Source organism: Erigeron canadensis, chromosome 5 (genome assembly GCF_010389155.1).
Source record: "Erigeron canadensis isolate Cc75 chromosome 5, C_canadensis_v1, whole genome shotgun sequence".
Lineage (NCBI taxonomy): Eukaryota > Viridiplantae > Streptophyta > Magnoliopsida > Asterales > Asteraceae > Erigeron > Erigeron canadensis.
Window position 1 is genome coordinate 43,983,257 of NC_057765.1, and position 16,825 is coordinate 44,000,081.

At 34.4% G+C, this 16,825-nt stretch overlaps 2 protein-coding genes across 2 annotated transcripts; one reads left to right on the forward strand and one right to left on the reverse strand.

The window, feature by feature from the left end:
• The first annotated feature begins 514 nt into the window (after positions 1–514).
• LOC122599836 (E3 ubiquitin-protein ligase RNF25) lies at positions 515–5,894 on the forward strand. Its single transcript, XM_043772423.1, has 6 exons — positions 515–758; positions 1,547–1,585; positions 2,362–2,499; positions 2,587–2,726; positions 2,826–3,012; positions 4,586–5,894. Exons 1-6 carry the CDS (start codon positions 618–620, stop codon positions 5,519–5,521), a joined length of 1,581 nt encoding a protein of 526 aa, XP_043628358.1. The 5' UTR covers positions 515–617; the 3' UTR covers positions 5,522–5,894.
• A 5,893-nt stretch (positions 5,895–11,787) lies between these two features.
• Positions 11,788–13,104, reverse strand: LOC122598830 (phospholipase A(1) DAD1, chloroplastic-like). The gene has a single exon (XM_043771316.1). It carries the CDS (start codon positions 13,102–13,104, stop codon positions 11,788–11,790), a length of 1,317 nt encoding a protein of 438 aa, XP_043627251.1.
• Positions 13,105–16,825: the final 3,721 nt, after the last annotated feature.

The window sequence follows — 16,825 nt, forward strand, 5'->3', positions numbered from 1 at the left end:
ATCTATTAAAGTTTTGCTTCACAAAAGTCATTTGAGAATTGAGATAGATGGTGTTTGATAGAGATGATATGAATATGATGACATGACATACACTTCATTATTTTTTTTCTTTTATTTAATATAAAATTAAATTAAAATTAAATTATGACCGGTAACCTGTTGCTTAGGCCACAATAAACGGTTTAGCCGGTTTTTGTCTCCAACATAGAACATTTTTTTCTTTTGACCTCAATAAAATAAAAAGTGACAAGTTGAGATACTTTTCAAGTAAAAAGCCCTTAAAACTAATATAAAGTATCATCAACTTATTGTAAAAAATTTAAGAGAAAAATGAATATGTTTTTAATAGCATGTATCATACATGTTTCCTCATAATCTTTTAAAAATTTAAACATTGATTTTAATCAGATGACTTAATGTTTAATATTTATGTGGGAGGAGATATATGCATGTTATCCCAAAATTTAAATGTAAAAAGTTCCTCGTGTAAAAAGAAAAGGAAATTCAAAGTTAAGGTTTATTCAGAGGGCAGATGCCCTGGTGTGTATATATATATTCCAACTCACCAGGGGCGAATAAAACCCCAAAACAAAATCAGCCATCAATCACACTTATCAATGGCCGAAGAAGAAGATATATTGATCGAAATCGAAGCTGCAGAATCCGTTTACGGCGACGATTGTGTTGTTCTGTCACAGTATCCTCCGCATCTCAACCTTCTTATTAAACCCAGAACCGCCGATGTTTCCTCTCATCAGGTTTTTTTCAGTTCTTTTATTTATTATCTTTATATTAAACTGATGATAGATATGTGTTCTTTTAGCTTAAAGTTTGTATCTTTATAGTAGTTTTTAACCTTAGTTGAACTGGGTTTTAATTAGATGTTAGATTTTTTTGGGTTATGGAAAACAATATATTATTTTTCATCATTAGGAGTGAAAGTTAGATACTTGACACTTTAAAAGTTTGGTTTCCAATTATTTAAGAGTAACACTGTTAAGAAAAATGTCTAAATTTTTATATATTCACGAGAGATGCCGGATTCTTAAATAAGTGCATTGACAGACCTAATGTGTTTTGCGGCTATAATAAGCACAACGGATCACACGAGAACTCTGCAGTTAAGCATGCTTTTAGGGTTGTTTGGGCGGGCGATTAAGCTTATGAAGTATAAGCTAAGAAATTGTTTGGGTAAAGCTGATTTTTTACAAGCTGGCAATGCCTTTTTTTTATGAAGAAATAAGCTTCGTAAGAATAATCCAAATGTTAAGCTTATGACTTTTGATGCTTAATCCAAAAAGCATAAGCAAAATAAGCTTTCATACACACCCCCTTAGTCCCGACTCCCGAGTAAATGAGTAGTATCAGGATGGGTGACATGTTTGTGAAGTTTGTGTGTGATCGAGAATTTCTTGTTCTGCGAGCTGTTTAATTGCATTTTTATGTTACCTATGGTGGCAGTGGCAACTTCTTTTTATAATGTTAATTGACTTGTTATGACACTGCTAAAAATTCCGAGCACTTATGTTTTTGTTTCTTTCTGCAGTTTGTGGAAGCAGTTATAGGGATACAGGCAACTTCCAAGGTATTTTAGGAATCTAATGATAATTATGAATTAGAGCTCAGTAGATAGATATTTATAAACACCTAGAAGAAAATGGGCTGACACACATAAGTATGCATATTAATTGTATACATATAAGTTTCAGAACAACTGGGGTGTGTTATGCGGTGAAGTGTGCAATTGTGTGTAATGGTGAAATAAGAATGTGGAATTCACCTTAAGATTAGTCTTGTCATTGGGTAGATCTTTGCATGAGACTGTTAATCTGCACAATAATCTAATTTTAATGTTTATATAAAATAGATTCTGCTTATGATTATTAGTTCAGTTTTACAAAAGCTTGCAATAGAACTGATCATCGAAGCATAGAATGAAATTGCCTATTTACTCGATCTTTTAACTTGCTATTAAAGGATTTAACTTGCATTCTAAGAGACGTGTTACATGTGAAAGAATTTACTTGCATTTTACTAGACGTAAATCGCTTCTTCTTTCATACCAATCTCTTTATTGGCCATTTATCTATTAGTTCTTTGAGTAGCAGAATTTGTCAAATACTCAGATAGTTTTTTTTTTTGAAGTTAAAAAAAAACCTCTCAAATAGTTGATTGTTTATTATTACAACTTTAAAAAGTCGTACACATGTCCAAACACTATATACTACTACCCACTATATTAAGGCTTGATTTCATTTTCTTTATAATCATATGAGTCATTTCAAAAGGCACATTCGAATATCCTTTAAGTTTTGGTATATGAGTTCTCTGAGAGACTACTGCTATTTTTTCTTTCTGCAGTATCCTGATGAGCCACCAGACATCATGATTATAGATTCCAAAGGTCTCGATGAACAAAGACAAAAGCGTCTCATATCCAATATCCATAACAAGGCCTGTGAACTCTCTTCAAGTTCAATGCTTGTCGCACTTTGTGAGGTATATTTCAAGATGAAGTATTTTTCGTTCATCTTCTGTTAAGTTACATTATTTGTTGATATATTGATGTACCAAAGTTATTACTAGGAAGCAGTGGAGCAGCTCACTAGCATGAATCACCCCGATGGAGATTGTCCCTTGTGTTTATCTTCTTTGGTTGAAGAGGGGGCATCAAATAGCACTCTACCATTTATGAAGTTAATGTCTTGTTTCCATTGCTTCCATTGGTAAGTTTCTAGTTTCATTTCTTTGAAGTGATGATTCTATTGTGCTTGATACTTGTCAAGGAGTTCTAACATTTGTATTCATCATTAACTTGAATGCAGTGAATGTATTATAAGGTGGTGGAACTGGCTTCAGATGCATAAAGAAGCCGATCGTGCTTCTTCATCTGGCCGAACTGCACATAAAAACACGGAAGATGGACATGGTACTTGTCCAGTTTGTCGTAAGGTGTTCCATACCAAGGACATTGAACATGTGCTTGACTTGGTGGGGTCATATTCTCAGTTGGTATGTCTTCAAAGTCTTAAGTTTTAACATACTTTATTTCGTTATAGTCTGTTTCATTGTTACTGTTGATTCGAGAAATGATCAAAGTTTCATTACTTGATGTTCACTTCGCATCTTTTGTGACTAAGGCTTGATAGGTTTTGCCATGGTATGATTGATGTGGATATCATGCACTGCTTTGTACACTAGATTTCATAAGTTTGGAGTACTCATGTAGTGAGTATGTAAAGTGAGGCTTTCTTTGTATTTTGCTTGCTGAATGTAGATTAAATTCCACAAAAAACCCAACACAATAGCTTGCAACAATGAGTGCTTTTTGGGCAAAATGGCAAATTATAGAAATGTAAATGCAAAAACAGAAAATAAATGTCCTGTTTGGTACTTGTTATTAATCATTTATGAAAGGATGATGGCTCAAAAGTTACAAGTTTTATTATTCAAATTTATATCTGAAACCACAGATCCTAAATATACTACGTTTTATCACTCACATATTGAAGAAATTTACCTGAATACTCATAATTTTTTTATAAATACAATGATATCCATATCCCGATTCCTGACAATTTAGAATTCTGTCTTTTTGCCTATACTTTTACTTAAACTGATGACCATGTAGTTTTTATGGCAATATTATTTCCCAGACCTCTTGTAGCTACCCCAGTTGTTTATTACTGTACTTACCTTCATACCTTGTTTATATATCCCGAGACTAGGTTTACCAATATGAGAAATATATGTTGGAGGCTTCTTGAATCTAGGCATTCTACATTGAGATTTTATTATGACTATCTACTAGATTTAGAGTTGGTTAAATTTTGACTCATTTATGGTAGAATGAGTTGATTTGGGGTGTGTTTTATATACAATTTGTAACTCTATAGAAACAAGGATATGGGTTGAAGTGTTGAACAAGTCCACTAACATGTAGAAAATATCAGGCGTTAAGTTTTATTCAAAATAGTCAAATATCGTAACTCTTGTAATAATGTTTGACACGAACTTTTATAGTTCTTTCCCAAGTTTTGGACTTATAAAGTGTTTCGGGTCAATCAACATTTAGTCATTTACAGAAGCTCAACTGTTTTGACCTCCTTAATTTGCAAGGGTAACTAACTATTTTGCCACTGTTAAAAATATATGGTCCTCGGTTGATTACATATCCCTTTGGTTTTTAGTTACAGCAGACCCTTAGCCTTTTTCTCCGTTCTTTTGGATTTTAGTCCGTTAAATATTCCACTGGCTTAAGAAGATTCTGAATAATAGGGATGGCATAAGGCCATTAGGGCTTGGAGCAAATTTTTATATTTGGTCTTTTCGATTGAAGAAATAAGGATTTAGAATTTGAAAATGAAACGTCAAATATAGTGGCGATGTGGTGTAACTCACTAACTCTTAGGGACCATAAAAATGGGCTTGATCAATTTTTCTTAAAAATAATGAAAGGTTTGGTTGCTCAGATAGTTATTGAATCTTCTTAAACCAGTGTGGAAACAATCGGTGGCATAATGGCCTAGCTTTACCTTTGAGACAACCCCGGTGAATAATCGTTTGTTATTTATATTATTTTCAGAATCTTGAGGACTCGGAAATTTTAGAAAGCGACGTGCTTCTTCACTCAAATTCAGAAAACACAAGGAGACAGAAGTTTGAGGCCATACTGAAGCTTCAGCAGGAGAACAATGGCTTGATTGAGCCAAAAAAGACTGAGGTTTTGATGCCTGGTATGTACCTTCCCTGTCCTGTAGTCACCCCCACCACCGCCTTGGACAAAGACACAACCACCACCACTGGTGTGGACCAAGACACCTCTAATGGTTTACAGACTACTGAATCTAAAGCTGATAGGGGGAGTAGTAGTATCAGTAGAAACTCGCGGCCAAAAAGCAAGTATAGGGGAAGAAACTCAAGAACTACCACCACTGGCTCAGAAAAAGACAACGCCACCACTGCTGGCCTGGACAAAGACACTGTCAATGGTGAACAGACAACTGAACCTAAAGGAGATAGGGAGAGTAGCAGTAACCTGAGAAACTCAGGACCAAGAAGCAAGTATAGAGGAAGAAACTCAAGGACCACCACCACTGGCTCAGACAAAGACAACGCCACCACTGCTAGGCTGGACAAAGACACCGCCATCACTGCTAGCCTGGATGAAAACTTTGTCAATGGTGAACAGACATCTGAACCTAAAGGAGATAGGGCGAGTAGTAGTAACCTGAGAAACTCAGGACCAAGAAGCAAGTATAGAGGAAGAAACTCAAGAACCACCACCACTGGCTCAGACAAAGACAACGCCACCACTGCTGGGCTGGACAAAGACACCGCCATCACTGCTAGCCTGGACAAAGACGTTGTCAATGGTGAACAGACAACTGAATCTAAAGGAGATAGGGCGAGTAGCAGTAACCCTAGAAACTCAGGGCCAAGAAGCAAGTATAGAGAAAGAAACTCAACAACTCAAGTTAATAGACAATGGATTATTAGAGAAACTGGAAATGCTCAGTGAAAGGTTAATTTTAGCCTATGAAGGTGAACTGCAATATTTTCCGGATAGTCAACATTTTGACCTCTGTTTGGTTGTCAAGGAGATTATCATTTCATTTCATTCCATTCCATGTCATGTTGGCGGTGTAATTTTGTTTCAGTTTGATTGAAGTACTGTAGGATTTGGGACCTATTTAAGCTCCCGAGTTCACTTGTGGAGAGAAGCGAGATGTGATTTTGATTGTACTTATGAAAAATGGATGAGGTTTCCCTATTTAAGGTTAACAACCTCAAGAATATAGTTAGCAGGATTTAAACCTAAATCATCTTGCAAAGATGATGGTTGAATTTACTTACGGAGTGAAGCAGAATGAAAAAAAAATTATTTTCTTAAAGTGGGAGGATTCATTTTTTTTTTTACTCATGTTATAACCTGAGCTACCTACATCTTTTTTTTTAATGCGTTTTGCTTATTATATTTTTTGATTTTTTTTGAAATTTATTTTTATGATATGACAAAAATATCGGTTTTTTAAACATTGCTTCCCAGAATATTTCTTTATCTTCTGATCAAAATACATGATCATTTGGAATGTTCAAAAACAAATAGTTGGCTTGGAGAACTACGATCTATATATGGAGTGCTAGTTGCCGGGTTTAGCCTATCCAGTCTGTGTAGGCATAGAGCTCTAACTAGGGATGTAATTGAGCTTTATCGATAGATTGCCAAGCTTGAGCTCGACTCGATTACAAAACCCCTCTACACAAATCTCGACTTGAGCTTGAGTGAGCCATATTTTCAAATTCGAGATTAAGATCGAGCAATTAATCAATACTTTAAAACTTGGTTTGAACGCACAATCAATATCAATATCTATATAATAGTATGAACTTGATAAGTTTAAGCCGACTTGACATTTTTCTGGTTTGATTCGGGATAATTTGATATTAGTGTATTTAAAACATACATACAAAGGTAATTTGTAAATGATACAAATTTGAATAAGACTCGCGAGCTTTAGGAACATGGTATTTTAAAATTTGAACTTTATGCTATATTAGTCCAGATGGATCAACCAGGTACGTAGATGTGTATAACATTGTGTGTCATTTATGGTACTTTAATTTGATCAAGAATTTTTTTTCCAGCATAGTTTCTTTGACTTATATTGGATCGAATTTCTCACGGGACCAATACAGTGAATGACACCTTTACACAAAATGACACAACCTAATAATCTGAAAAGAGACCCTAGTTCAAGACCTTTTGGATTATCATGTTGAAATAAATAAATAAAATTTAATCTGAATATAAATCCTTCTTCGTTTAATGATATATAGCTTTTACAAACATGGTGGGGTGACATCAGGTGGAGCCTTTAACGAGCTACTCGAGTTCAAGCATAGTAAATTTCGAACCTGAGTCAAACTTGAACACAAACTTATACTACACGATTAGACTCACGAGAGGAGCTTAATAAACTAATATTCGGCTCAGTTCATTCGTTTAGTTAGATAAAAATTGCGAAATACATAAGCGAGTATTGAGTTCGAGCTAGCTCGAACAATAACTAAATATTCGTGATGGAACACAATTTCTAAAGGTTAGTAATTATTTAACGAACCAAACCTAACAATTTTTGATACTTGGACTCTATATCATCCTAGTGTCCTACTAAGTAAAATCAAGTTTGAGCCCATTGGGCCTGAAGCCTTTTTCTCATAACAATTCTAGAGTCGAGACTCGAGACAACAACTTTGTTTTTTTTGCACTTTTTCTATGTATTTCAAGTAAGTACGATGAGTTGATTCATTCATTGAGCATACAATGAACCTACTCATTCAATCAGTTCACTTTATTTGGGATGAGAGGCTGCCTAATTTAGTTTTTTATCATATCATTAAAAAAAAAGGTAAATTACAAAAATTATACCCGAGGTTTGTTCAAAACTACATTGGTTATACCTATAATTTAAAAATTACGCGAGTCATACCACTGTTGTCAAAAACTTACGCTAACTATACCTATCGCTGACGGTCGTTTATTTGACCGTTAAGTCAAGTCACGTGTCATGCATGTGAGGTATCAAAACTGTAATTTCGTGGATACTTCAGGTATTATCCTTGTAATTTACCATAAAAATAATTATTAAGAATTTTAGAGTTTTATTTATACTTCAATTATTAAGTTGGGTAGATATGACATTTATTATGAAACAATAAATTTTATAATGAAAAGTATATCGAGAAAAATAGTTGATACAAGAATACATTTATTATTAAATATGTCATTATTATTTTGTTATATGTGTATAGTAAATATAACAAGGATGAGAACCATCAAAACCACTAAAATTTTCACTTATATATATTATTATTATATTATTATTATTATTAATTTATGATTTATTCTTTTTAATAAAAACCTATTTAAAAAAATATAATTTTAAAAAGCAATATAATTTTTTCGTATGGTTTGTTGACATTCCCCTCAGATTAGAGGGTAAAGCAATATCGAATACTCATTACGATTTTAGAATATATCTTAAAATTAGCAATTTGTAGTATTTTGTGTTTAAAGTTCCAGGGTTAATCGTTAGTCTAATCTTAGAATTTCTAAGCCTAAACTTGTATCATATGATGACATCCTTTTATAATTTTTTTAATTTTTATTTTGAAATAGGTTTTTTTAAATATATATATATGTGTGTGTGTGTGTGTGAATTTTAATATAGAATATCTACCCACTTTAATAAATAAAATATAAATATCTTAATAATTTTTATTAGGGTGAATTACACAAATGATACCTGAAGTATACACAAAATTACGGTTTTGATACCTCACATCCACAACACGTGACTTGAATTAACGGCCAAATTGATGGCCGTCAGTGATAGGTATGGTCAATGTAAGTTTTTGACAATGATGGGTATGACTCGCGTAATTTTAAAATTGTAGGTACGAGTAGTGTAGTTTTGAACAAACCTCAGGTATGATTTTTGTAATTTACCCTTAAAAAAACAGTAATTGCATTTTGAATACCATCGTATATGTATAGCTATCTTGAATGAATACTATAGCATCCGTACATCTATCTATCTATATATGTACTAATACTATATACTAGAGTAGCCATGTTGACATCCAAGACTTGTAATTAAATGATGAATATGGCACGGGTTTAGAGTATTAACTACTATTATATATGTTTCTTATTGCAAGTCGTATGTTAACTAACATCTAGCTTAAATTTAGCTACTTGTCATATCATGATGCACATATATAGATGTCAGTTCGGTTATCATTCAAGTTACGTGCATTCATATATATATATATATATATATATATATATATATATATATATATATATATTATCTACCTTACTTCTAAGCTATTCTAAATACTTCCAAAATCACTCATTTGTTAAATTGAATCTTGATTTTTTACAAAGAAAGTTTATTTTAAGGCGTAAGGATAGTTTTAAATAGGATTTTTTTTTTCACTTTACTAAGCCTAGCTAAGTTAATTAACTTCATACATATATATAGGTATATAAAGAACATTTTTGATTAGTTAATTTTAAGGGTTAGTGAAATACTTGGCTTTGTCATGGACGGTAGTACTATAGTGGCACTTCTAATTAATCAAACAAACAAGACAACATACTGTATAAAACATACAAGTCAAAGATTATATTTTGACGAAATATGAATGCAATGAAGAGGAGTTTGACCACCACACAATGGCCGGTGTTGGTAAATTCGTATATGCAAAAAGTGTTTGAAAATATCTTTAATATACATAATTTTGATCCAATCATTCAACTACTCGTTCTCCTTTTTTGATACAAGACAAACTTTACCTTTTCACACTTTATTTATGATAGCTTGTTTGAAGTAATATATACACTTATGTAAATATATGATCAAATAAATATACATATATAGTAAAACAATATAAGATGGAAATTAAACGTACAATATAGGAATGAAATTAAGGAGAGTGTGACACATGTAAATGTACACATTGTTTTTGGCAAAGTGTCAATCACTTATGATAAATGTACTTTTGCTACACAATCATATGTATCTATGCAATACAATTCCAAACTATATATTATATCATATGGTATTTCACATTTTTCCATTCTTGTGTTCAATGTAAATGGTGATTTGACAGCTTTAAACTGAAAGTTGTAGAGGTTATAAATGGTCAATCCGGGTGTTATTAATAATTGTGTAGAGATTGAATAATAACGAATTGATGAACATGTAATATATCTAATTAAGAAGATTTAGGAGTAGTGGTTCTGCCATCTAATTTTCCGAGCACTACTTAATAACAATTCCATACGTACAATGTCTAAGTCAGTGTACATATGCTAATAGTGTGTACTATAATTACAACTTGGTTTCGTGTAAACTTGCTCAACACATATATATACACTAGCTATTTACACACTATATAAATGTACGTGGTCAGGTGCAACAATTGAACAATATATGCATTTATTGATAGAGGGGGAAAGATAATTAGGGGATCGGGTAAAACAAAAGTACCAAGGGATTTATTCCAGTCGTCCGATCAAGGGCTCAAATCAATCTTCCTCCTTCTCCGGCTAGACAGAGCAGCCGCTACCTCCTCCTTCTCCGGCGAGACAGCCGCCCCCAGCCACCACCTACTTCTTCTCCGGCGAGACAACCACCACCATGATCTCCGACCACCCCAACCACGGCGCCGGCAGCAAAGGCTACGCCCCCGTATCAAACCGTCACCATCTCTTGGATTGCCGCCCATCAAATCCATACGATTCCTATATGCGTCGGCCTCCGGTGACAACTACTTGAAAACAGATGAGGGCAATGCCCGTACCGTATCCACCCGAAAACAAAAGTGATGATTGTCGGAGATGTCACCGAAAATGAAGATAGCTGGAGATGTCGCCGGAGATGATCAATGTTGATTAGATCCGATGAAGATGGCCGGAGATCATCTTCTCTTTCCATCCAATTTCCCGATCCAATGGTGGAGATTGATTCTCTTGTAATTTTTTTTCTAATTGTGTACTCTATATAACCCATCCCAATATATATTCATATGTATTGTCGATCGATAACTACTCGATCAATACGCGCGTATATATATGACCTTGCATATCATGTCCCCCATGCATAATATATACTGTATTAGTTTAGTGGTATAGTAGTGACATATATATATCCATTATAATGAAGGCCGGTCAAATGTTCAATTTCGGTACTCTCATGTCCTGTTATGTGATTTACCTTAATTTCTCTCATGCATGTTGACTTTGCAACCTAACAGTAAGGGGACACTAATGAATACTCGGTTATCCATAAAATATGTCGTCAATTACGTACCCGGCCCGCTTCTTGTCATCTCAATATAATCTAGCTAGCTAATTAATTGCCCCTAGCTATGTATAGTATATATACATGGTAAGATTCTTTTGCAGATCATGTCATCGATATATATGATCCTGTGTAAAATATCATTAAGTCGATTATATTACATTCATACATGTCATGCTAAGGGCACGTACTCTAAGTCTTAACTAACGTACGTTGTGTTTTAATTTTTTTTTATTTTTAATTTTATGTGCGATCTAGGAAAATCCATGTTGGGTTTCCATCCTTAAACTCTCCAGCCTCATTTTTTCAATATTTTCATTGTAGTACGTGATCATGATGTGATAATTTTTCACGCGCGTACTATATGGTTGTGTTGATACTTTGGTGAGATTGGTTTATAGAAACCAAAACAACCACAAACAAACCAGCTAGCATGCATGATATATATGATATGACAAAGATATACATAGGTATGGTTCATGTGAGAACTATTCATATATGAACATAAGTAATTATAAGTATAACTTGATAGTTTATATGCAGAATTAAGAGCCTCAGATTTGTTATATATATATATAAACCAACATATTTTTAGCCCGGTACATTAAAACGATGGGGGCCTTAAGGATATGCCTAATAACTCGATCAATAGTCAATACTAGATTACTAGTATATATATTGAGCCGGCAAAGTAAAAACAAAACAGCTATTTTGTTCGTTTAGTGTTCATTTAGCGTAGCGACAAAAATGATGGTTTCGTTGCCAAAGGCTTCTTTTGTTGTACTGGCGACTACGATCGACCTTTTCTCTTCTTCTAATTAAACATGTACGTATAATATACAACTAATTAACCAATAATAATTAATTAAGCCTAGCTAGCTAGAAAGTAAATAATATATATAGAACATATCTATCATTTTACGGAAGGGATAGTGGAAGCTTTTTCGAGCATCCTTCTTGCACCAGCCCTAAACGGGCAACTAGAACTCACAAAACCATTTACCAGGTATAGATAAGTCCGTAGATCATGGCATGTCGCGATATTTATACTGTTTAGCTGTAACGAGTCACGGCTACTTAGTCGCAGTTCGTTACCTATGTTAGCATAAACCCATCGGCTGTCTTTGACATACTTTTGTATCCAGCCCGCTAAATAATGTGCTACGACATGGGTATTCTCGTCCTGTTCAATGTCGATCTCATGGTCTTCGACGAAAAAGCCAGGCACTTTTGTAATTAGGTCATCGGAGTTCACTATACGTAGAATCTTTGTTCCTTGTTGTTCTAAGTGTTGGCGAAAGCTTCTATTGCCAACCCTAGGTCCGCCAAAGGAGATAACAGAAAGATGAGGTGAGTATTTGATTGCGGATTTTATATCATAAGCAGCTAGGATAGCTAAAGAAGCTCCTAGAGAATGGCCAGTGATGGTCAGGCTGAGTGGCTCATCACTGTACATTCTCAATAATCTTAAAACTTCTTGTCTTATTAGCTGTTGTAGACTCGGGCACGTTACTGTGCCCGAGGTATACAAGCTTAAAACTCCAGCTTCAACCATTGGTTGATCATCTTTTTCATCATTAAAGCTGTCTCCATCAAAATGAGTGAGCGTGGCTCGTAGATTCTCGAGCCACTCCAGACAAGTGACAGTGCCACGAAGGGCAATGACTATGTCTCGTCTTCCGAGCCTAGAAATTTCCCTTTCGTCTTCACAAACCGCAACGTAGCCAATCCAGCTGGATTTAACGTGCATCCAACGTGGCATCTTTTCTATCCAACGTGGCAACACAATTGATGACGTGGCATGCAAGTGTTTGGTCACACGGTACCCGCATCCATCAACGCCGGAACGTTCTAGCATTGTACTTTTCGTGTACCGGCATGCAGCGTAAGTGGGAGAAGAAGGATCAAAGTTGAAAGAATGGTAAGCTGCCTCAACAAAGCTCCCATATCGAATGATCTCGCCACGTAAATCGTCATCGAGAGGGTCCAACAAGCCTTCCCAGTTCTTGGTGCCATGGTATTCCATCCATTTCTTGCTTAGTCGACTTGGCGGTACGCTTTTACGATTCTCCCCCAAGTCGACAAGCAATGATCTTTCCCATTTACTGGGAGCTGTTTTACTTGTGTTGGGATTAATGGTGCAACACCACCGGCATGACGGTTCTTGCGGTGATGGTGAAGAAACTGTTGATTTAAACGGAAATGGTGATTTGTAACTAATTAGCCTCATTGTTATATATATATATATATATATATATGGAAAATGGAAAGTTGACCGGGAGTGTGGAGTATGTAATATTTGAGCTCAGTTTATATATATATATATATGTAAATTAAGGAAGATGAAGACTATATATGGTTAGCGGTATATACACGTGTAGCTACAATATGACACAACCTTCAGGGGCCTGAAAATGACCTTAATTTTACATAACATTCTAAGTACATAAATTATAAGCATAAAATTTAGAGTTATCGACACAAATCGTTCATATAGTTTATTCAAATAGTCACGTTTTATCCTTATGCTTCAATAACATCATGCATCGTCCTTTATAGGGAAATAAGTTTCATGTTTCGTCCTTTGACTTGTTGATCGTCTACCCACCTCCGTTAAACCCCTCACGAGTCTCTCACGTGAGGGGTATTCGAGTCTTTTCCACCCATAAGGACCCCTGCAATTATCTTTTTCTTCTTTTGGTTTATTCAAGCATTTATCATCATCTTTTTATCAATTAAACACATTTTTCATACATCTGTATCCAAATTTATACATACATAAAATGATCTTGTCTACATTTATATTTATATGTACACAACAACAAAGATGAATTTACCTAAAAAAACTCATTTCTATATCTATATCTTTATCTATATCAACAATGATCTCCAAGGCCCATATTATAAACCCACAAGATTTGTTTAAGTCTTTGACAAGATAGATTGTTGGTTTTCTGGCAATAGGAAGAATCACTGCATATTTGAAACTCCGACCACTGCATCCATTCCTCATCGGGTTTACAAGAAAACCTTTCAAACTCCGGCCACCACCACTAAAGAGTCTATTCCCCATCGGGTTGTCAAGATTTCAAACCTCCGACCACCACCACTTCATCTATTCCGCATCGGGTTTACAAGAAAACCCTTCAAACCTCCGGCTACACCACTGCATTATTCCCCATCGGTTTTTCTCCAGCGGAGGTAGCAACGGTGATGGTGGTGGCCAATTAGAAGAAGAAGAGAAGATGATGGTGATGTAAATAGATTGATCTTTAATATATAAAGATATAGATGTATTTTTTATATATGAATGGATGTAGAGTTTGATTATGAGTTAGATCTAGAATTGAATTTTGGTTTTAGTTTAGGTTTGTTGGTTAACTTTTTTGTTTTGTGATATTGTGTCTAAAGATAAAAAGGAAGAAAAATAGGACATTTAGATGCTTGGAAAAAAATAAAATAAAATAAAACCATTGTTGGTCCTTAAGGGTAAAAAAGACTTTAATACCCTTAACATAAGAGGCACATGAGGGGTTTAATGAAAGTGGGTTGACGGTCAACAAGTTAAAGGACGAAACATGAACCTTATCCTCCTATAAAGGACGATCCATGACGTTATTAAAGCATATAGACGAAACATGACTATTTGAGTAAACCAAGGGGACAATTTATGTCGATAACTCTAAAATCTAATAACTAATAGTCTAAAATCAACTCAAATATCAGTTTTCTTTATTCTTATTGTATATATCTTTGAATTTTCTTTTAGACATGTTTAAATTTATGAATTTTAATTATATATATAAAAAAGTTGTAATTTTAAATTCATGATTTATTAGGGGTTGTTTTTTGCAATGTAAAAAATTCGAAAATGTCAAAAGTTGTGGCGTAAAGCAACTTTAATGGTCTGCTCTTTTCAAATATATTGAAATAATAATAAGTAAAATTAATCTAAAAGTGTATGGTCTGCTCTTTTCAAGCTATGGCTCAGTTCGTTTACATCCGTACTGAACTGCAAGTACTCTCACTTCTAATAATAATGATAATCAACAATATAAAAGAAGGTGCGTTTCAATTCGATTTAATAACTGGTGCGTTTCAATTTGATTTCTACTTTCTAGCAAGGGAATGAAATAAAATAAAAGGTTACATTTCAATCGCCAGCAAAAACATATATACATTTTTCTTTAAATATATATTGGATATACATATACTGATATACTAGGTTATTAGGCCATTCCTTATAGAGCTTTTAGCCCGCGTCCGACGCAGCAGAAGCAGCAGATACTATAAGCACCGTCCGCTTCTTGGCTGCGCCTTGGTGCTTACTTCTGTTTTTAGACGCACGAAAGTGGTAGACATGTGGGCCCGAATGAATGTAAAGGTTGTTTAAATAGTGTGAGAAGCGGGTTAGAAGTGAGGATTATAAGGAGGAGGTGTTCTTGGTATGTCTAGAAGTGATAAATAGTGTTAGAAGTGGGCTATTAGTAGTTTCTTATAAGGAGAGACCGAAATACCATCAATTTTGAATAGTTAGTACTACCATACGTCCTAGATCATCTTATAGTTAGTTGGCAAAGTGCTAATTTTTTTTAATATATCCTTAGTTACACTACGGATCATGGATTTCTTAAACAACATTATCTGTTTTGTCTATATATCTCTTTTCTATGTGAAAGCATGAATACATTTTGGCATGAACTATTTGTTGTTTATTGATTTTGTCTGTGAGTTTTCTAATCATTAATAACCTCCAATCCTAGATTAATTATAATATTTTGTTCCGATGCCTTGAAACCAAGCCACGCCTTAATTATAGATTGCAAACATTACACACAAACAACTTATTGAAATGGGGGCTTTGCTAAAAATTGGTATTATAATAATAATAATAATAATAATAATCTTTTATTTTACAAAAGCACAGTTGCTCTAAGGTCCGTCCTTATAGTCACTTCCTACACGTCTCAATCGTTTATTCCATTTTCGGACGCGCGACTTGAGTGGTTGTGGGGCCCGATGTGGCCGTTTGAACCAATAAAAAAAAAATTTTCAAACCAAACGGCTAGTTGCCTTTTTAAAATTATTATTTTTTTCTTTTTCTATTAATACCATTTCCACACTATCATTTCAAAAGACAACCATTTATATCTATCACTTCCAAACCATTTTATCTTTCTCAAACCATTCCATAAACCATTTTTCATAACCATTTCATTCACAATGTTTAGAAGTGTGTGGACTAAAGCAGAAGATCTTTGTTTGTCGAGATGTTGGGTGACGAAGAGACCGGACCCTGTTACGGGTAGGTGTGAAATGAGCAATCCCGGTGTCTCCTTTTGGGATGACGTTACTGAAATGTTCAACGCGGAGACCAATGGAGGACCACGAAGCAAGGCTCAACTGCAAGGTCACTGGACGAAGATGCGGAAGTAATGTAAACAGTTTGAGGCAATTTGGACGCGGTTGATTGCACAAGGAGGCAACGGAAAGGATGAGCAATATTTCGCAACGACGCATCAGATATATCGGGAGAAGCATGGGAGGGGGATTCAGATACGAGCACTGCTTCAGGCAGCTTATCTTTGTTCCTTTTTAGTTGTTCTGGAATATGATGTATACTTTTTAGTTTGATTAAGTGTGCTTTAGTTGTTTTTAAGTGTGTGTTTGTTTGTTTGAAGTGTGTGTTGTCTTTTACTATTGTAATGTTCTTAAGTATTTTAATAAAATAAGTCTACTTTAATAAAAATAAGTTTATTCATAATTTTAATAACATTACAAACGGAAATAAAGAAAAACATACAACATAACATTAAAAGAGCCTACTATTTTCTTCTGGGCATAAACTGCTTTGGCTTGGTTAATGAACCATTCAAGGTGATGACCGCACAAGCAATTTCTTCCACGGTTTCTTGAATCTTGTCAAACTTCCCCTGAAAATAAGTAAAGTA